Source organism: Callithrix jacchus, chromosome 5 (genome assembly GCF_049354715.1).
Source record: "Callithrix jacchus isolate 240 chromosome 5, calJac240_pri, whole genome shotgun sequence".
Lineage (NCBI taxonomy): Eukaryota > Metazoa > Chordata > Mammalia > Primates > Cebidae > Callithrix > Callithrix jacchus.
The window spans coordinates 71,052,674-71,074,413 of record NC_133506.1 but is presented as its reverse complement, the minus strand read 5'-3'; the positions used below and the strand labels follow the sequence as shown (position 1 = coordinate 71,074,413).

Genomic DNA, 21,740 nt, shown 5'->3' with positions numbered 1-21,740 from the left:
GATGCCGGGGTAGCAAGGATAGCCGCTGCTTCTTGAAAAATCCCGAAACTCCCACCCTGACACCCCTCACTACGAGCTAAGGAGAGAACTTTTTGCTCGGACTCCTCGGATCCTAAACCCAGCGAAGAGGGGAACATTGAGAAGCTCGTCCTAAAACCCGGAAGGCCCTCGCGGAGCACGGAGATCGGATAAGGCCGGGTGCTCCCATGGTTTTCCGATGTGTTGCAAATCTAAGAGCTTCTTTCTCGCTTTTTTTTTCCTGTAACTCCCCCCCCCGCCCCATTTTGCTTCTGGGTTGCAAAAGCAAAGAGCAATAAAAAAAAAAAAAACGCGCACACACTCAGACACACACCAGTGGCGACATGGGAGAGAGTTGGAAAGACGCAGGAGAGAGAAGCAGGAGGCAGGAAGCAGCGGGGATGGAGCAATGGGAGCGGGAAGGAGGCAGGTTTTCTCGCAAATCCCCCTCCGGCCTCAAGCCGTCTCGCCAGCCCCGGCAGGGGAGCGAGGAGCCGGGCGAACAGATGGAGGAGTGGAGCTCGCTCTAGGCAGCTGGGCTTGGCCGGAGAATGGAGGAGCCACCAAGCGACCGGCTGATTGGAAGAGAAACGCAGAGCGATGGAGGCGGGGGTAGGAGGACGATTTCTCTGCGGGGACTGGCGGCGGCGTACACGCCCGGGTCGGGCGCTGCAGAGCTTGGCTGGCTTTCAAGCCGCGCTCGCCGGCTCCAGCTCCGTGCGCCCCCCACTACTAGCCCTCCCGGCGGCTCCGCAGGTGAGTGCGAGCTGGGGGCAGAAAGATCCAAAAGTCTCAACACGCCCGCCCTGCAAAAAAGAAAAAAAAAAAAAAAAAAAAAAGGAAAGGAAAAAAAGCATTTTTCTTAAAAAAAAAAAAAAAAAATTTTCTGTGCAACCCCTAGAGCAGTGGGAGGGAAGGGGTGAGGCTGAGCAGCCCGGAGGAGGCGGAGGGGCCAGGCGAGGCCGCCGTGGCCCGGGAGGCGGCGGCGCCGAGGCGGCTCTGACGGGCAAGCGCTTGGAGCGGCGCTGCGCTGCGCCGAGGCGGGCGGGCGGGCGGGCGGAGCGGGGCGGGCGGAGCGCGGCGCGTGGGGCTCGCCATTAGCCGTCGCTCCGCTTCGCCATCTCGGGCTTTGTCTGGCGACTTGCTGCCCCGGCGTCGGCTGCAGCGGAGCTGCGGCTCGGCTATTCGGACCGCCGCGCCCCCAGGTGCCCCCAGCCCGCGCTCCCATCCACACGCTCGGTAAGTGAGCCCGGGCGCCGCGGATTTCGGGGGAGAGGGGTCGCTACGAGTGGCGGTGGCGCCGATCTCCATGCGCCCGGGCAGGCCTGGGGAGCCATGCCGGGCTGGATTGAACCGGCTCCCAGAGCGGCTTCTCCGCCGAAGCCCGTCGTTCCTTCGCCGTTTCCGGGGTGTAAAGAGCAATGGGGATTTTTTTTTTTTTTAATGCAGAGGTTTTAGTTTTTTGTTTTTTTTTTTTTTTAAGTTTCGTATGTGCCGTTCGGCAGTGAGGACCGCAAGGTAGGCACTGAAGCCGGGCGCCGCGATCGGCGTGCGTGCGCCCCAAGCCAGTGACCACGCTCTGGGGGATGAGGGTGTGCGCGGACCGCTCGCTCCGGGAGGCGGGAAAAAGCTGGCCTGGAAGCCCTAGTCTGAGCTGGGAGGACTTGGGGGAGAGCTCCGGAGCAGAGCTGTGGGCGCCCCCCGAGCCTCTCCAGCCGCCGGGGGCCCCTTTGGGCACCCTCTCCGCCGCCGCACCTCGGCCCTCCCTCTAGTGCCGGAGGAGCCTGTTAGTTCCCCCGCGGGTCTGGCGAGGTCGCTCTCGGCGCCCGCCCGCCCCGGCTCCGAGCTCCGCCGCCATCCGGGCGGCTGCGTGTCTCCCTGCCCCGGCCCCCCCCCCCGCCCGGCGGCAGCAGCAGCAGCCGCCGCCGCCGCCGCCGCCACCACCACCACCACCCCCCTCCCCTCCTTCCTTCCCTCCGCCTCGGCCGCCCGGGTCCCCCCAGCTCCCGCCCCTCCTCCCAGCTGCCCCCCGCGGAGCCCGCCCGGGCAGGCTGTGGGAGGGAGCGGAGCCGGCGAGGCGGGCGGGCTGGCGCTCGCTCCCCGGGGGTCGGTGTGCGCTCTACGGGGAAGGACGCGCTCGCTGCCCCGCTTCTCCCGCCCCCCCTCCCGCTCCTCCTCCTCCCTTCTCCCTCCTCCTCCCCGCTCCGGCGGCTGAGGCTGCGGCGGCGGCGGGGGGTGTGCGAGCTGAGGCCGGGGCCGGCGGCGGGCGGGCTGCCTGCAGGCGGAGGGCGCTGTGCTTTGTGCTTTTCGCCGCGAGGAGCAGCAGGCAGCAGCCACAGCCGCCGCCACAGCCACAGCAGCAGCAGCCGCCGCCCCAGCGCCGCCGCCTCGCCCGGAGGAGGAGCCGCTGCCGCCGCGGGAGGGAGCTGCGGCTGTGCCCGGCCGAGCGGGGGAGGGCGCCGCCGCTCAGAGCCGGGGAGGGAGCCGCCGGAGCGGGAAGCCCGGAGGCCGCTCTGCGCCGGGTAACCGAGGCGGCTGAGGACGCGCGCTAGGGTCGGGGCCTGACGGCAGGGAGCGAACCGCAGGGTGCGGTGGGCGCCCGGCTGGGAACCGGAGCAGGGGACCGGGCGCGAGCAGACCAGGGCACTGGGGAGGACGCCGAAAGCCGGGGGAGGGGAGGGCAGGAAGCGTGGCCCGAGCCGAGACCTGGCCGCTGGCGGAGGAGCCCGCGCTTCTCGGAGCCGGCAGGCGCAGTTCTCCCCGGCCGCCGGAGGGGGCGGCGGGGCCGGTGAGCGCTGCGCCCCCGCCTCCCGGCCGCCGTCCTCCCGCCCTCTGCTTGGCTCGGCTCCCCGGAGGCCAGGGCGGGGGCGCCGGCGGGGCTGGGCCGCAGGCTCGGGGGAGGAGGCGGCGGTTCCCGCCGCGGTCGCGCCTCTGCGCCGGGCTCCTCCGTGCGAGTCGGGGTGGCTGGGCGGCGGCGGCGCCTCTGGCCGGGGTAGGTGGCTCGGGGCGGGGGGCAGGCTAGGCCGCTTCTCTCCAGCTGCTCGCCCGCCTGAGCGGGCGGGGAAGGCGATGGGAGCCCGGGAGGGGGGAGCGGTGGGAATCCGAATCCGGTCCCCGGGGGCGGTGCGGCCGTTGCGCTCCGGGGCTGGCGGCGGCTGCGCTGCGTCCGGGTCCCCGCCGGGTTGCGGAGGCGGGGGGAACCGGCCGGGGGGAGGCGAGAGGAGGAGACTGGGGCGCGTGCCCGCTTCCGTGGTCGCGCGCGCCCTTTACCCGCCCTTCCTCCTCCCCCGCCCTCCAGCCTGGGGCCTCCCCGGGGCGGGCGCTCAGAGGAGGAGGAGTTTTTTTTGGCCAGGGTTGGGGAAGGAGGGCGGAGGGCGGGCGCTTGCTGCACGCGGGAGCTGGGAGCAGGCTCTCGCGTGGGCAGAGGAGGGCGCGCGCCGCGGAGCTGGGCTGCAGGGTTTGGGGGAGGGGGTCAGGAAGCAGAGGAGGGGCTCACTCCCACTCCCACAGACCCTTTAAATCCAGTAAGGTCATGGTTGGGACTCTGAGAGTGTGGACCTGCCCCTCTCCACTCTGGGAGGGGAGGGATAGAAAGTCATTCACCTCTTACCCTGCCTGAGTGGGAACTGGTATGTCTTCCAAAGGGTGAGGTGGTTTTGACCCCGGGTTGCCCGGCCAGCACGACCAAGGAGGTGGCTGGACAGCTGGAGGATGAACGGAGAAGCCGACTGCCCCACAGACCTGGAAATGGCCGCTCCCAAAGGCCAAGGTAGGGGCATTCATCCCCAGCCCTCTGAAAGTTAAATCCTCTTTTTCTCATGGCTGCGGGGCTCACTCCCTTCTCAAGGGCTTCTCCATACTCTGAACTGGGCAAGAAAGTGCCTTAAGTATTGATGAATCAAGCATCTCCCACACTTGAGGTGTGGTTGAATTCAAATTATTTGGCCTGGAATGGCTCACTTCTCCTTTCCCTCATCCCCTGAGTTTGAGGCGGCATGCCTTCTGGGGTCCCATTCAGCCTGAAGTGTGTCCCGTCTCAGTGTCCTGGGATGGGAGGAAGAATGAGTGTAGAGGAAGGGGCTGGGGAAGTCGTCTCAGGGTTTTTATTAAGACGATGAGGCTTTTATAGAGATAGGTGGAGAAAAGAGGTGTTTTAAGGCCCCAAGCCATGGGCTATATGTACTCACCTAGACCTCTGCCTCACTCAGCAGTGATCAAGTCTGTATGGGGCTGGAAGGTAGGATGAAGCTGGGCAGCTGGCCATGCTTGGGGGATATTGAAGGGAGAGGGGATTATGGGTCCATGTGACCTGCTCTGCAGAAACCCTGGCCCAGGTTAGGAGATGCAAATGAAAATGGAGAGGAGCCCTTTTGACTTTTGGCCTTGGGTGGCTATTCTCCCAGCCCATCCGCAGAAGCCTAGAGTGCTCTCTGGAGCTGCATTTCCGTGGCTGAAAATAGCTAGTCCAGACCTGGTCTTGCTTCCCTGGGGAGTTGGGCTGACAACACAGCTTGTTATTCTGGGGGTTCTCCCTGGAGCAGGGCCCTGAGAGCTTTTGTGCACCTGCCTCCCTTACCTCAGAGCTGCTCTGTATGCTGCTTCTGTTTCTGTTCCCTTTTTCTTGTTTGCCAGAAATTCTTCCTTGATCTACGCTGAGGGGCCTGGGGGTGGAGGTGTCTCTAACACTGGTTTCCATCTGTGCAGCGCAGACATCTGCATGGGTTTTCCTTACTGCCCACACCCCCTTCTCAGTCCTTGCATATTTAGGGTATCCTAAACTCGGAACTTGAGCTTGGCCACACATTTAGGTATATTGCCTCCCTGCTTCCCACCTTCTCTGACAAGCTACCTGTTTCCCACAAAGCCCTGAATCACTATACCTTCATACCCACTCCTCTTCCCTTACAATAAATAGCTGCTGGTAGCAGCCTGGCACGGGAGAAATGATAATAACTTTGAAGCAAGCCAGACTTGTGTTCAAGCCTTGCTTTTTTTTTTTTGAGACGGAGTTTCATTCTTGTTGCCCACGCTGGAGTGCAATGGTACCATCTCCACTCACTGCAACCTACACCTCCCAGGTTCAAGTGATTCTCCTGCCTCAGACTCATGAGTAGCTGGGATTACAGGCGTGTGCCACCATACCCAGCTAATTTTTGGGTTTTTAGTAGAGACAGGGTTTCACCATGTTTGCCAGTCAAACCTAGCTTTCTAGGTATGGCATGTTCTGGACTGGAGTCCCTGCCTTGATCCAATATGGCCACAGTTGGCTTAGAACTGAGTTACGTTTTATCTCTGCCTTCAGATGGGAAGCAACCAGGGGCTGGGATTTCCTAGGGAAAAAGGGTTGAGCACTCAATAACTGGGGAACAGAATAGGGGGATAGCATGAGCCAGGTACGATGGCCTCTGTTACCCTTCACCAGATCGCTGGTCCCAGGAAGACATGCTGACTTTGCTGGAATGCATGAAGAACAATCTTCCATCCAATGACAGCTCCAAGTTCAAAACCACCGAATCACATATGGACTGGGAAAAAGTAGCATTTAAGGACTTTTCTGGAGACATGTGCAAGCTCAAATGGGTGGAGATTTCTAACGAGGTAACTGATCCCCTTCCTGACACACATGTATACACATCTCCACATACACCTACCTCAGCTGTGGTGGGGGGAAGTGAAATAGCCAGCTGTAAACAGGAAGGAAAGAGACCAGGAGAGGTGTTTGTGTGGTCGCCTGCTAGCTCTCTACCTGCCCTTGTGCACTTTGGGAGGTGGTGTGGTTGACAGCACTGGCTTAGAGTTACGCCACTTTCTATCGGTCTTGAGCCAAACAGCCTGAGCTGTGCTGAGATTGAAGGAGGTGCTGGCATGGAGAGCCAGGTAGAGGTCATGTCGTCCGCTTGTTGCTGGCCTTTGGTGTGCACTGACTGCCTGGGCCTCTGCAGTAGGCATGGGCCAGGGCCTGGGTGTCATGCTGCCTGCTTCATTTGGCTGTTGGCCTCTGCTCTTTGGTAACTTTAGTCCAGTGAAGAGTAGAAGAGACCCGTTTCAGGATGGGAGTACCCGTGGTAAGATAGGGATATGCTACTGTGTGGCATTTTCCTTTTCTCAACTTCCCCTCCTTTCCTCTCCTCTTCCTCCAGGTGAGGAAGTTCCGTACATTGACAGAATTGATCCTTGATGCCCAGGAACACGTGAAAAATCCTTACAAAGGCAAAAAACTCAAGGTGAGTTACTAGAAAGAGGCGCATGAAGGGTAGGGGAGGAAAGGTCCAAATAACAGATGGTATATGACCTCCATTATGTCCTTGTCCCTCCTTCCAGAAACACCCAGACTTCCCAAAGAAGCCCCTGACCCCTTATTTCCGCTTCTTCATGGAGAAGCGGGCCAAATATGCGAAACTCCACCCTGAGATGAGCAACCTGGACCTAACCAAGATTCTGTCCAAGAAATACAAGGAGCTTCCAGAGAAGAAGAAGGTGGGGGGAGGAGAGCTAAGGTGGGAGGAGGGGAGAGGCTGGGAGCAGCTGGGGTGGTGTGGGTCAGTTGGAGGTAGGCCTTGGAGGGACCTGGCATCGGGGACAGGTGAGTCAGCACAGCAGAGTAGGTCCTGGGCAGTCACACCTGATTGCCCCTTCCTCAGCCCACAAGTGGTCAGGCATGGGCACCGTCACAGACGTAAACCAGACAGCAGGTGCTCAGGCCAACCTTTCCCCCTGTAGAAAACCCACAGTGTTTTGTTTTATAAGGCTCTCCCCCATCCACCCATCCTCACTGTCAGGCTGCACAGCACTTCTTCCCTCTCTGTGACGCTTCCTGTCATGGTCTCATTTGATACTTGCAGTGTTTTCGAAAAGGAAACCCAGGAAAATGTTATCCCAGTTTTGTGTGCAGGAGGGTTACGTGGCCTGAGTGACACAACTGTTAATGCTATAGCAGGATAGTGTCCCAGAGTCCCAGCCAGTGCTCTTACTGCCACGTCCACCTGTGAAGTACACCTCTCCACACACACACATGTTCACTCAAGGACACACATTGCCCCTCCTGGCCTCATGCTCTTCCTTGCAGAGGTCGGGCACTGTCTCAGACCATCAAAGCATTAACCCTGAGCAGGGGGTTGCCCAGGCCTCCCAGGCAGGGCTAGAAGCAGTCACACACACAGCTCAGGGGTTCCCTCCTAGAGATAGGCAGCAAAACACTGGAGGAGCCTGCAGATAGGACACGAGAAACATGGGATGGGGAGAGAGGACCCAAGGAAGAGACATTGGATGAGGAGACAGCCAGGGATAGATGGGAATGACAGCAGGAAAAACAAGAAGCACATCTGCTTGGCAAGGAAACAAAGTCATACACAGCCAGTTCTCAAAAGATGACGCTGGCAGCCACCACGCTGTGAGTAGCCCTCTTTCCTGGTTGGCATACCCTCGCTGCGGATTCACATGCGCATGGTGCTGTACCCAAAAAGAAGCCAGCTGTCTGCAACCTCTGCCCAAGCAGAGCAGGGGTATGGAGTGCTGGAACTGTTCTTGGCCCTTTTGATGAGGATGTTGGACAGTTGACCACACATACCCAAATACTCTCATGGGATGGGAGGGAGAGGCCAAGAGTCTGAGAGCCAGGGAAAGCCAGAAGAAACCGGTAGAGTGGACGAGGTGCTGGCCTGGGGGACACAAGACTTGGGCCTGTTCTCCTGGCTCTGAACTCGCTGTGTATGGGGTCTTTGGTAAGTCACTCCGCTTCTCTGGGCCTGGTCTTTATGTGAGGTGAGCCAGGTCTGTGTGGTGCCCTCCAGCTCTGAAACTATTTTGTGAGGAGGACTGAGCTTGGGGAAGAGGAGGCTGAGCTCTGCTTCTGGTTTTCTGTGAGAACTGGAGGGAAAGGTGCTGCCTCTCTATGCCTGGTGCTTCTCTAAGAGGCAGGGGTTGGGCTTAATTGCCATGAGCTCCTGGCACCTTCCAGTGCCACTCTTGTGAGCCTATGAAGGCAAAAGAAGAGATAGACATTATGTGGGAGCCAAGAAAGGAGGTAGATATGGAATAAAAAAAGACGGATTACAAGAGGGAGGCCATGGAGAGGTGGGCAAGGATGCAGGGAGGGAGGGAGGTGGGGGTGGGAAGGGGGTGAGGCTGAAAAGGGGGTGATGAAGGGAAGTCAAGTGGTGGGAGAGAATGAGTGGGCTGAGGGAGGGAGGGAGGGTTGGAGGATCCAGACAGCTGGGATCCTGGAGAAAAGGAGGAAGGTGATGGTGTCAGAACTGGACAGGAAGGCGCAGGGCTCCTGGCCGTGGCTTGTATTGTAAGAACTCTGGGTTTCCCTCCACACAGTAGTCTCCTCTCATACTTTGGAAACAGGACTCAGCCCAGCCCTGGTCCTATGTAGAGGCCACCTCCAGGGGTACAGGCTAATGTCAGCTGCCACAGACAATAAGAGAGTGATGGGAGCAGGGCCTGCACCTGACTCCACTGGGTATTTTGTGGTGGTGGAGAAATGGGTGGGGGAGCGCCAGCACTGCCACTGCGTACTGCATGACTGGGTAATGCCACGGCCCCCTTCTCTGACTCTCCCTTGCAAGGAGAGAATAGGATGTAGGATTTAATGTCTGGGTGACCCCTGCAGCTCCCACCATCTGTAGTAGAAGCCAGCAGGTCTCCTCTGTGATGAGTCCCGCGGGGAGGTGGGCAGGGTGCCAGCCTCCACCCCTGCACCACAGCATAGGAGGCCGCAGAGAGCGCACAAGGAGGGGTCTGGGTGGCTTTCTTAGCTCAGGGTGAGATATCCTTGGGTCCTGGGTGACCCCATCCCCTCCTCCCCTCAGATGAAATATATTCAGGACTTCCAGAGGGAGAAACAGGAGTTCGAGCGAAACCTGGCCCGATTCAGGTAAGGCAGTGGAGCCCAGAGGAGGGCTACGGGCACTGGGTACAGCTGAATAGGCTAACCCTGGCCAGAGCCTGGAGTTTGCCGTCTCTGAGGCATGGAAGAAGGATGGGTCACATGTGAGCCCTAGTGTGTCATGCTCAGAGGGGCAGGGACAGTCAGGCAGCCACCGTCCCACTGAGCCACAGCTGAAAGGCCAAGGAGGCTTGGTGGGTGGGGCAGCTAGCTTGGGTCTGCCCTGGCAGCATCCCCTGCTGATCCTTGCTCCCCATGTCCTGGCTAGGGAGGATCACCCTGACCTAATCCAGAATGCCAAGAAATCGGACATCCCAGAGAAGCCCAAAACCCCCCAGCAGCTGTGGTACACCCACGAGAAGAAGGTGTATCTCAAAGTGCGGCCAGATGTGAGTGTCCGGCCAAGGGTTGGGGGTGGAGGATGCACGGTGGTGGCCAGGGGGGAGCCGCGCCAGGTCGGCTGGGCACGGTGCAGGGGAGCAGGAGAGGAGGCCCCTCCCCAAGGGTGGGCTGCATGGACAGGGCCTGGGCCAGCTGGCGTGCGAGCGTGTGCGTGCGTGCGTGCGTGTGTGAGCCAGTCCCCTTGTACCCAGGCGGGATCCCCGCCTCTCCACCTTCCCCTCCTGGCCTGTGGGGGACACTGATGTGACCTCCCATGGCCTGAGGGGGCGGGGGCCTCTGTGCCCCCTTCCCCCCCCCCCCCACTCCTGGCTGCTTGTGCGTGTCTGACGGCTTTTGGTTTGCAGGCCACTACGAAGGAGGTGAAGGACTCCCTGGGGAAGCAGTGGTCTCAGCTCTCGGACAAAAAGAGGCTGAAATGGATTCATAAGGCCCTGGAGCAGCGGAAGGAGTACGAGGTTAGGCTTCCGCTGCGCTCCTCCCCGTCCGGCTCTTCACGAGCCTCTGCCCTTCGACTCCGTGGCCACCGCACTCTGCGGAAGGTGTCACTCCCCATTCCTCTTTTGAGGGAGGGGCCTTCTGGGCCCCTTGCCTCTGCCCCTACCTTCCCCACCCCCCGCCCCATGAGATCTCAGGCTAGGGCAGGGCAGGGCACCACGTCTCGTGTGACACTGCTGACACACAGCCACCCCCAGCTTTGCTCCCTGCCTGCCCTCCCCAGCGGCTCTCCCCCTACCCCTGCCCCAGCTAACTCCACACCACGTTGCCCTCCGTCCCCCCACCTGGCTCTGCAGGAGATCATGAGAGACTATATCCAGAAGCACCCCGAGCTGAATATCAGTGAAGAGGGTATCACCAAGTCCACCCTTACCAAGGCCGAACGCCAGCTCAAGGACAAGTTTGACGGGCGACCCACCAAGCCACCTCCGTGAGCGCTGCCCTGGGGTGGGTGGGCGAGTGGGTAGCTGGGGAGTTGGGTCGGACTCTGTGGGCGAGGAGGCCTGCCGCCCTGCTCACTCACGGGCTGCACCTCTCCCCCCACGGCTCCGATAGGAACAGCTACTCGCTGTACTGCGCAGAGCTCATGGCCAACATGAAGGACGTGCCCAGCACAGAGCGCATGGTGCTGTGCAGCCAGCAGTGGAAGCTGCTGTCCCAGAAGGAGAAGGATGCCTATCACAAGAAGTGTGACCAGGTGAGCTGTGGCAGGGGCCGTCCTGCCTTGGGGTTTTGAAGCATGAGGTCTGACCCCAGCTTGGGCCAGTCAGTTCTTGGTGGCATATACCTCAGGTACCTGCTTCCATTTGGGTGTTGGGCTGGGCTGGGCTGGGCTCAGAGCTGAGCCCATCCAGGCAGGGAGTCCAGCCCACACCCAGGCTCTGGAGGCCCATTGAAGGTCACTGTCCTCCGAGTACTGCAGGGTCTCTGGTGACGCTGTCTCCAGACTGATCCTGACTCCACTCACTTTCCCAGAAAAAGAAAGATTACGAGGTGGAGCTGCTCCGTTTCCTCGAGGTGAGTGTTCCTCCAGTAGGGCACTGGGCAGAGAGGACTGGGGCTTGGCAGGCAGAGCCCTAGTGAGCCCCTGGGGATAGGGCACCATTCAGCCCTATAGGGCATGGTGCCAGCCATGCAGCCCCATGCTCTTCTCTCCTGCCCAGAGCCTGCCCGAGGAGGAGCAGCAGCGGGTCCTGGGGGAGGAGAAGATGCTGAACATCAACAAGAAGCCAGCCACCAGCCCTGCCTCCAAGAAGCCAGCCCAGGAAGGGGGCAAGGTGGGCAGGGGGCACGGCCATGCAGGCGGGGGTGGGCAAGACGGCTCGCTGGCAGCACCCACGGACCCTGACCTTTTTCACCTGGACAGGGCGGCTCTGAGAAGCCCAAGCGGCCAGTTTCGGCCATGTTCATCTTCTCCGAGGAGAAGCGGAGGCAGCTGCAGGAGGAGCGGCCTGAGCTCTCAGAGAGCGAGCTGACCCGCCTGCTGGCCCGAATGTGGAACGACCTGTCTGAGAAGAAGAAGGTCAGCCTGCCTGGCAGAGAGCCGCTGCCCCCAGGGGGCCTGCCAGGGCCCATCTTCCCCTCGGCGGTCCGTGCCACCTGGCCGCCTGGGCCTCGCGGTGCCTGGGCTGGGATGTGGGGCCGGCGCCCAGCAGCCGGAAGGCGGGAAGCTGTCAGCTGAGCGCCACGGGCCAGGTCGGGGCGAGCCCTGGGCTGGAGACAACTGCACCAGCCCACCGCTCTGCCCGCCCCGCGGGTGCGCCTCGGCTGCTGCACGGGGAACGCGCGCCCCCTAGGGGTGGACCGAAGGCTGACGTCCCGGCCCTCCCCGTAGGCCAAGTACAAGGCCCGGGAGGCGGCGCTCAAGGCACAGTCGGAGAGGAAGCCTGGCGGGGAGCGTGAGGAACGGGGTAAGCTGCCTGAGTCCCCCAAGAGAGCTGAGGAGATCTGGCAACAGAGCGTCATTGGCGACTACCTGGCCCGCTTCAAGGTAACAGGGGTGGGACAGGACAGTACTTCAGCCTTTAGCCCCTGGTGACCCCACGGCTGATACCCTTATCCTTCCCCAGAATGACCGGGTGAAGGCCTTGAAAGCCATGGAAATGACCTGGAATAACATGGAGAAGAAGGAGAAACTGATGTGGATTAAGAAGGCAGCCGAAGACCAAAAGCGATACGAGGTAGTAATGGGGTTGGGGCCACCCCATTCACTAAAAGCTTGGGGGCTCCCCTTTGGGTGGGCAACTCTGAGCCAGAAGGCCTAGCCTTGATCTGTTACCCTTAGCAAGGCTCAGCTTCCTTCTCTGAACCCATGTCTCTCAATGCTAGCCCCCAGGCTGACTCAGGAGGCACAGTTGTAAACTGTGGTGCCTGCCAGAGACCTGAGTTGTTAGGAAGTTGCTCACTAGTTGTGCCTGTTTCTTCTCCTCCCCGGCACAGAAAAGACAGAGGCCGGGCACGGTGGCTCACGACTATAATCCCAGTACTTTGGGAGGCCCAGATGGGTGGATCACAAGGTCAGGAGATCGAGACCATCCTGGCCAACATGGTGAAACCCCATCTCTACTAGAAATACAAAAATTAGCCGGGCATGGTGGCGTGCACCTGTAATCCCAGCTACCCGGGAGGTTGAGGCAGAAGAATCACTTGAACCCGGGAGGTGGAGGTTGCAGTGAGCCAGGATCATGCCACTGCACTCCAGCCTGGGTGACAGAGCGAGACTCCCATCTCAAAGAAAAAACAGCCAGCCAAGGTGCTGATGGCATGGGGCAGAAGGCAGCAGTATTTTGGGGGTGGGACTGGGGTTGAGTGTGACCTTTCTCCCTCCAGAGAGAGCTAAGTGAGATGCGGGCACCTCCAGCTGCTACAAATTCTTCCAAGAAGATGAAATTCCAGGGAGAACCTAAGAAGCCTCCCATGTGAGCCTGGGGGTTGGATCCTGCCCTGGGGGTGGGGGACGGTCAGAGCTGGAGGACTGCTTTGTTGGGGTCCTGACCCTCCTTGTATCACCCCCACCTCCCAGGAACGGTTACCAGAAGTTTTCCCAGGAACTGCTGTCCAATGGGGAGCTGAACCACCTGCCACTGAAGGAGCGCATGGTAGAGATCGGCAGCCGCTGGCAGCGCATCTCCCAGAGCCAGAAGGAGCACTACAAAAAGCTAGCCGAGGAGCAGCAAAAGCAGTACAAGGTGCACCTGGACCTCTGGGTCAAGGTGAGAGGGCAAGGGACCCTTGGAAGGAAGAGGGAGGCATCGTGCTGGCTGGTCTCATGATTTCATTCCATGCCCTCACAGTCCTGCAGGATAACCATTACTATTACCCTTTTATTTTTATTTTCTGAGACAAGAGTCTAACTCTCTCACCTAGGCTGGAGTGCAGTGGTGTGATCTCAGCTCACTGGAACCTCCACCTCCCAGGTTTAAGCAATTCTCCTTCCTCAGCTTCCAGAGTAGCTGGGGCTACAGGCGTATACCACCACACCCGGCTAATTTTTGTATTTTTAGTAGAGACAGGGTTTCACCATGTTGGCCAGGCTGGTCTCGAACTGCTGATCTGCCCACCTTGGCCTCCCAAAGCACTAGGATTACAGGCTCAAGCCACTGTACCCGGCCACCATCACCCTTTTAAAAATAAGGAAACCAAGGTTCAGAGAGGTTAAGTAACTTGCCCAAGGTCACACAGCAAGTAGAAGAATCCAAATCAGATTGCCTCCCCCATCCGGGACTACAGGGCCTCTCCTAGACTTCTGGCCTTTATGCTTCCCAACTCTGTGCTTTGGTAGTCAGATCTGTAAAGTGGAGAGAATCACCTGTGTCCTTCCCAGTCACCAGGACAAGTTAGCCAAGGACCCAGGAAGATTGTGGGGATTTGCTGTTTCAGGAGTTTGACGAGCTCCACTGCCTCATCGGTAGCTCAAGGGTTTGGTGTTGGGGTGTGGTTGATGATGCCAAGCTGACTCATCATGGGGGCACTTCCTTGAAGTGAGGAAGACTCTGGTAGGAGCGTCCATTTGCGTAGAGCAATGGGGAGAATGTTTAGAGAAGGACTCAGCATCAAAAGCAGAAATATTAGAGCTTGGGCCAGTGCAGTGGCTCATGCCTGTAATCCTAGCACTTTGGGAGGCTGAGGTGCGAAGGATCACTTGAGGCCAGGAGTTCAAGACCATCCTGGACAACATAGCGAGACCCCTGTCTCTACAAAAAATTTAAAGTTATCCTGGTGTGGTGGTACATGCCTATAGTCTCAGCTACTCTGGAGGCTGAGTTGAAAGGATCACTTGAGCCTGGGAAGGTCAAGGCTGCAGTGAGCTGAGATTGTGCCATTGCACTCCAGCCTGGGTGACAGAGCAAGACCCTGTTTTAAAAAAAAAAAGGATTGGAGCTGTGTTCTCAGTTCCCAGGGGCTTTCTGCAGAAACCCAGAGTCTAGGGAGCCTGGGAGGGTGAGGTGGGGTGATGATATGTAAATGCTCAGCCCACTGCCCCAGCGCTGGGCCAGGATGCTCAGTCAGCAGTGGTTGGCTGTGTTCCAACCCTTGTCACCTCTGTCTCTCCCAGAGCCTGTCCCCCCAGGACCGTGCAGCATATAAAGAGTACATCTCCAATGTGAGTCTGGGAGCAGAGCAACAGTGGGGTAGGGGTAGGGGTGGGGGGATTCAGGGATACCTGGAACTCATAGCTGCCACCTTCATGTCCCCATCCTGCAGAAACGTAAGAGTATGACCAAGCTGCGAGGCCCAAACCCCAAATCCAGCCGGACTACTCTGCAGTCCAAATCGGTAAGGAGCCCCCCAGATATGAGGGTGTGGGGGGTGGGGGGCTGCCAAAGTGGCTAGGCAGAGACCAGAGAACACTGATGTGCCTCTGTCCATCCAAGGAGTCCGAGGAGGATGATGAAGAGGATGAGGATGATGAGGATGAGGATGAAGAAGAGGAAGATGATGATAATGGGGACTCCTCTGAAGATGGCGGCGACTCCTCCGAGTCCAGCAGCGAGGACGAGAGCGAGGATGGGGATGAGGTACATAGCATGGGGCAGACGGGGCACAGTGGGAAGGCAGGGGAGTCCTGCCAGGAGGGCCACCTGGGGACCCTGTGCATCCTTTCTCACCCCCCAGAATGAGGAGGATGATGAGGACGAAGATGATGATGAGGATGATGACGAGGATGAAGACAATGAGTCCGAGGGCAGCAGCTCCAGCTCCTCCTCCTCAGGAGACTCCTCAGACTCTGACTCCAACTGAGGCTCAGCCCCACCCCAGGGCAGCCAGGGAGAGCCCAGGAGCTCCCCTCCCCAACTGACCACCTTTGTTTCTCCCCCATGTACTGTCCCCTGGCCTCCCCCACTTTCTTTCTTTCTTTAAAAAAAAAAAAAAAAAAAAAAACGGTGGGGGTAAGGGGCTGGAGGAGCCCAGGCCGGGACTCTGCAGCCTCAGAGACATCAGCCCTCGGGGGTCCTCCTCCAGGGACAGCAACCATCAGACTAAGCCAGCACCGGCCTGACCCAGCCCACCCCACCCACTTCTGCACTTGCAGTTCCGGCATGGACAATGGACCGGAGAGTGGGGGTGGGGGTCCCAAAGAGTTAGATGAGGCCCTCCACACCTGCGGCCCAACCCAAGGTGGGGTGGAAGCTTGAGGAGGACCCATTCCTTCCCAGAGGGGCCTGCCGACTGGACCTCTGCATTGGAACTGGAGGCAGGGAATGTGGGGAGAGGAGGGCCAGTGCCTTCAAGAAAACAGGCGCTGCCCTGGTGGTCCTCTCCCCTGCCCCCGGCAGGAAGGAGCTGCCTTGACCCACTCATGGGGGAGGGGGCAGAGTGTTTTTTATATATGTGTATATATTTTTTTTTAAGCTCTGAGCTGTCAACGAGACGTTTCCTACCGATCTCGGCTGCCGTCTCTGTTGTCATTTCTGGGAGAGGGAGGGTTTAGGGGGTAGGTTTGGAACTTTTTAAAAATGGTCTTGATGTGTGGGGGAGAGAGAGAGAGTGCATGTGTGTGTGTGTGTGTGTGTTCCTGTACATAGCATGGGTGCAGCTGTGGATGTGCTTGAGAGAGAGTGTGTGTTTGTGTGTGTAAGGGGGTCTGTCCTAGAGCCCACCTCCGTTTGTTGTGAATCTGGAAAAAGGGTCAGTGAGAGCCGGGAGATGTTGACCCTGGTGAGAGCAGGCTGGGGCTGCCCTGTTCTCCACATCCTCTGTTTTGCCCAGTCTCTGATTCTATTAGGGGGAGTGTGCTCAGATGCTTCCCAGACCAGGCTCCCTCTGTCACGGTCACATGCATCCAAGCTGCTGGTCTCCTTTGTCCAGCAGGAAGGCGGAAAGATGGGCAAGATGGTGTGAAGCTTAAAGCTTGTATTTGGTCGTCTGAGGGGCCAAGCCTGGCCACCTTAGGCTCAGAACCTTGGCTTCAAGAAATGTGCTGGGAGCTCCTAACTTACACATCCCTCCAGCCTTCCTCGAATCCTCCTACCACCCCCTATTTCCTTTCATTTCTCAGGTCTGCTCCTTCCTCCCCCAACCCCACAGCTGGGCAAGAAGTGTGCAAAAGCTGCTTCTGCAGCTGTCTCTAACCCTTCCCAGCCATCTCCCAGATTTTTTGGTACATTGATTCCTTGACTCTTAATAAGCCAAGCCACCATATCTCTGTAGTTGTAATTTTTTTGATTGACTATATTGGGGGGGGGTGTTCTTTTTTTTATGATCACGTCAATGACCTATTAAATTGGGGCTTGGTGCTCTTCCACCTCCCCCTCTAAATGAAAGCCAAGGAATGGGGGAAGAACGGGAACTTTGTCGAGGAGGTGGGGCAGGAACGGTGAAGGAACGGAGAGGCTGGTGGGTCCCTCTCCCAAAGGTAGGCAGACAATCTCTGCTTTACCTTGGACCTTGGTGCTGGGGGTGAGGAGGCCTGGGGGGGACACTCCCCACTCCCATTCCCCTTCCTTTATCCTAATCCTGGAATTAAGTACAGGGGTTTATAGGTTCTATTTCTTCCCAAGAGCCCTGCAAAGAACCCCAGTTTCTTATTTGGATGCCCCTACACTGTTGTGTTCCAGTGGAATGTATTTTCATTTAAAAACAACTTTGGGGCACTTTTTCTTTCCTGTTTTAAAAATTGAAAAATTCTTACAGTACAAACAGGGCTGTCCGGGTGGGGCGTCGGTGCTGTAAGAGGTCTCTTGAGTGCATTTTGGCACTAGGATGGGATCGCTGGGGTGGGAAGACCCCCGTCCCTTCCTCCACTTTTTTTCTAATATTTAAGGAGTGTTTTGTAGGTTTCAACAACAACCACAACTTGAATTTGTATCATGGGAGGTGGGAGGGAATGGCTTAGAAGTGTCTGCCTATGCTTAAGGCCAACTGTGGAAGTTTTGTTTTCCCTTTTTTGTATAATAAAGTGAAAAACAAAGGTTTGACTGCTGTCTGGTCACTGGAATCCATGAAGGTGGTGTAGTCCACAAGGGTGACCCAACAGGTTTGATAAATAAAAATGCTTGAAGCCAATGTGCCCTTTCTTTCTAGAACTATCTTCCTCTTTCCTAAAGATTCCATAGGCAACCTACCTTCACATTGTTCTGTGCTACTGTTCTTGCCCTTTCCTCAATTCCATTTGTTCACCCTGGGTTGTCAGACCACTAAAGACTGAGCAGTTGGAGAACAAATGCATTTTCACCCAGAGTACATGGTCTTGGCAAATTGGAGGTCAAGGGTTCGCCCTGGGCACGCAAGCCTTCCTAGTGCAGGGTGTATCGCCTAGTTGAGGTGGTACTTTCCCACTTTGAGTCTTCAGTTCCACCCGGGGTTAAGGGTTGAGGATGACATTCCTAAGAACATCTAGGCCTCTGATGGGAAGTGGGCTGGGCTGGACTGAGATGACTCACTCTCTGAGATTAAGGAAGACATCCTACCCTATGCAGGCCTTGGCTGGGTTCCTGGAACCTCAAAGGGCTGCAGACCCAGGCCCTGTCCAAGAGCTCTCTCCCAACCCTCACCCCTATTTTATACTGGTCAAACTTCTAAAAAGCTTACTGTGTCTCTTGGCCTCCCACTTAACCACCATTCTCCGAGGCTCCTCAATAAGATCACCAACATGTTCATTACATCTGGTGAACACTTGTCTGTCTTTGCCTTCTTGGTCTATTCTGCTGGTGTCAGCTCTTCCTCATTTCATCCTGGGTGTTCATGTCTCTCCCCCTTCAACTTCCCATTATCACCCATATGCAACCGTTCCTAAAGGTGGTGCCAACAGAGACTGCTCTTCCAAGCTGCAGAGCTGTGTAGACACCCATACATCCTCTGAGATATCCTGCAGGGATCTCATACCTCAAGACCCACCATGATTACCAAACACTTAGTCGTTCAACCTAGAAACTAGGGTATTAGCCTCAACTCCTCTCTCCCTTTCACCTCCATGTTTAATCCCCTAGACCTCTCCATTTCACTTCCTAAAGCTGTCTCAAATCTGTCTATCCTTCCCACAGGGTAGCTCCCACAGCTGCCACTCCCATCCTATTTAAGGCCACCATCATTGCTCAACTTCTGCAAAGACCTCCTAAAGCTGGTCTTCCTGCTTGCACTCTCGCCCCCTACAGCCCATTCTTCACATGACAACCAAAGTTACCTTAAAAATAAATCTTTCTGTACTGAAGATTTACCATGTCTTACCATGACCCTCGGAGGCTCGGCCCCTGCCTTGCTTCTCTCATCTTCTCTCACCCTACTCTTCCCAACCCCTCACAATGATCCAGCCAAGCGATCTCTTCTGTTCCTCAAACATGCCTGCCGCAGGGTCTTGGCACTTGTTCTCTCTGCCCAGAATGGCTATTCATCCAACTCTACACATAATTTATTTATTTTTTCATCCTTCAGGCCTCAGCTCACATGTCATCTCACAGAGAAGCCTTTCCCAACCACCCACCCTGGAGAGGCCTCCTCCATCTTCTTGTTTATGTATTTGTTTATTATCTATCTCTCCAATAAGACACCTTATCTGCTTGTTCATTACAATAATTTCAGCACCCGAAACTGCCTCATACACATTTGACACCCAAGAAAGATTTGTTGAGTGGGTGAATAAGTCTGGCCCACAATGCCCTAGGGGGGATCTGCTGCCCCTGTTAGCCCTGCTCAAACTCTAGCCACACAGGCCATTCATGTCTCAAACATAACATGCTTTCTCCCAGGGCATGTACACATGGTGTTCTCTCTCTCTAGTTAATTCAGGGCTCCACTTAAAAGGCCACTTCCTTCCCCGAGCTCCTGAGAAAAGGGGTCTGCATCCTTTATGTTTCTCCAGCAGCCTAATGCCTTCACATTCAGCCTTGTTTCCTTCACATCAGGCCTTGGTAGACTGTAAGCTGCACTAGGACAAGGTCTGTGTGTGTCTCTTGCTTGTTGCTGTAAGCAGGACCTCACCCAGAGTCAGGATCAGCCCAGGCCCTAGTGTTTATTAACTGGTGCTAACTGTGGATACTGGACATGTGCCCAAAGAGGTCACCACCACAGAGCAGCCCAGGCCAAGTACAGAATGAATAGTACAGTCTGGCTGTAAAGAAGTTCGGTATGAGGATGGCCATGGGTGGGGATATGAGGAAGGATAAAGGTAAACAGGGAGAAGCCAGGAGGATTTTCTGGGCATGTGCAAATGCCTTAGGGCAGAATGTACTGGGCATATTTAGGTAAGAAATACATTAGCATCACTGGAGTGAAGAATTCCTAAAAAGGAGGTGGGAGATAAAAGGAAGGCTGAGCTATGTTGTTGAAGTTCCTGAAGGCCTACCTTACTTCTCTGTGCCAGGTCTAAGTTCAATCACCTTTCGTGTCACCATCGGCTGATCCCACAGTATCTTCAATATATCCCAGACTGAAATCATCCTGTGTACTCCCCTGAGTTCCTCATCCTAAAGGTGTTTTTGAGACCTCCCTCTCCTTTCCTCTACACACCTCAATCAATAACAAAAACCAGCCGGGCGCGGTGGCTCATGCCTATAATCCCAGCACTTTGGGAGGCCGAGGCAGGTGGATCACGAGGTCAAGAGATCGAGACCATCCTGGTCAACGAGTGAAACCCCGTCTCTACTAAAAATACAAAAAAAAAAAAATTAGCTGGGCATGGTGGTGCGTGCCTGTAGTCCCAGCTACTCGGGAGGCTGAGGCAGGAGAATTGCTTGAACCCAGGAAGCAGAGGTTGCGGTGAGCCGAGATTGTGCCATTGCACTCCAGTCTGGGTAACAACAGCGAAACTCCATCTCAAAGAAAAAAAAAACAAAAAACCTACTGCTTTTGGCTGGGCACAATGGCTCATGTCTGTAATCCCAGCATTTTGGGAGGTCAAGGCAGGTGGATCACCTAAAGTCAGAAGTTTGAGACCAGCCTGGCCAACATGGTGAAATCCTGTCTCTACTAAAAATAGAAAACAAAAATTAGCCAAGGCATGGTGGCAGGGGCTTGTAGTCCTGGCCACTCAGGAAGCTGAGGCAGGAGAATCGCTTGAACCCGGGAAGAGGAGGTTGCAGTGAGCCAAGATCGAGCCACTGCACTCCAGCCTGGGTGACAGAGCAAGGCACTCTAGAACAAGGCACTGTCTTAAAAAAACAACAACAACAAAAAAACTCTACTGCTTCTAAGTTATTCTCCAGACCACACTCCAGTGTGATCTACTAAAAATATAGGTCTGGTGAATGACTCCCCTTGAGGACTCCTCAAGGTTTACAGGTTAAAGCCCATAAACTTTCCAGCAGCTACTTTGTCCTGTATGATCTGGTCTGTTCACCTCCTGCTGCTCTGCCACCCATGCCTCTGTTCCAGCTTGATCCATGCTTCTGAAGCTTCCGGTAGGTATGTCCAATGCCTTCCTGATCTACCTTCACCTGGTTCATCGCCCACTATGAGGCCTTTTTGTTTGTTTTGAGATGGAGTCTTGCTCTGTCGCCCAGGCGAGAGTGCAGTGGTGCGATCTCAGCTCGCTGCAACCTCCGTCTCCTGGGTTCAAGCAATTCTTCTGCCTCAGCCTCCCAACTACCTGGGATTATAGGCACCCGACACCATACCCAGCTAATTTTTGCATTTTTAGTACAGATGGGGTTTCACCTCGTTGGCCAGGCTTGTCTTAACTGCTGACCTTAGGCGATCCGCCCTTGTCCACCTCCCAAAATGCTGGGATTACAGGCGTGAGCCACTGCGCCTGGCCTAAGAAGCCTTTGTTGACCAACTCTCTTACATCATCTGATGTCTCCTGGATACCTCCGTTCTCTCTGTATCTCTCTTGTTTTTGTCACACTATTTTGCAATTATTATCCTACCTGTCTGTCTACCCCACAAGACTGTGAACTTCTTGAAGCAGCACAACTGTCTTATATCATCTTTTATCCCAGCACCTGGGGCACTGTAAGAATAACAGCTAAGATGTACCAAACACTTACACAGAGCTAAGAGTTTCACATGCACTGACTTGTTAATCACCACAGCAACCCAATGAGATAGGACTCTTTATTTTATTACCACTGACGATAGAGGAAACTGAGGCACAGGAAACTCATCTGCTAGGTCCAACGATTTAAATTCAAATCAGATGCCTGATTTTAACTACTCTGGAATATCGCCTCAATAAATGTTTGGTGTTTCTCAGGAGAAATAGGTGAGAAAGAAATAAATGTTTGCTGAAAACTAAAAGCCAAAGATGGCCCCAAGTCTGTGATTTCAGACTATCCTCCTCTAATCTTATCTCTTGAGGGGAGAGGGCTGTCACACAACCGTTCCAGGACACCAGACACAGAGAGTAACCAAGATGAACTCGCCAATCCAGCCATCCACCGCGGCTGGGAAAAGGCTCGCTCCTTCCTAAGGTAAAGAAGGGACTAAGAGCGTGAGCACAGGGACACGCTGCACCCAAGGGAAAAGCACTTGGGGGGGGAAGGATCTGGTCAGTGCCAGG

At 56.3% G+C, this 21,740-nt stretch overlaps 1 protein-coding gene across 14 annotated transcripts; it reads left to right on the top strand.

The window, feature by feature from the left end:
* Positions 1–640: 640 nt before the first annotated feature.
* UBTF (upstream binding transcription factor) lies at positions 641–17,216 on the top strand. Of its 14 annotated transcripts, none has more exons than XM_078372621.1 (22): positions 641–774; positions 1,502–1,536; positions 3,663–3,787; positions 5,441–5,616; positions 6,159–6,242; positions 6,340–6,495; positions 8,832–8,896; positions 9,177–9,297; positions 9,655–9,765; positions 10,102–10,235; positions 10,361–10,502; positions 10,781–10,822; positions 10,969–11,082; positions 11,172–11,327; positions 11,640–11,795; positions 11,875–11,985; positions 12,635–12,723; positions 12,828–13,017; positions 14,361–14,408; positions 14,510–14,581; positions 14,680–14,823; positions 14,921–17,216. In XM_078372621.1, the coding sequence occupies exons 3-22, from the start codon at positions 3,730–3,732 to the stop codon at positions 15,044–15,046; spliced, it is 2,295 nt and encodes a 764-aa protein (XP_078228747.1). In that variant the 5' UTR covers positions 641–774; positions 1,502–1,536; positions 3,663–3,729; the 3' UTR covers positions 15,047–17,216. The 14 variants fall into 14 exon arrangements, with proteins under 14 accessions (XP_078228747.1, XP_078228746.1, XP_078228751.1 ...); XM_035303045.3 differs by lacking the exon at positions 641–774 and adding an exon at positions 1,143–1,257; XM_078372620.1 differs by lacking the exon at positions 1,502–1,536.
* The last annotated feature ends 4,524 nt before the right edge of the window (positions 17,217–21,740 follow it).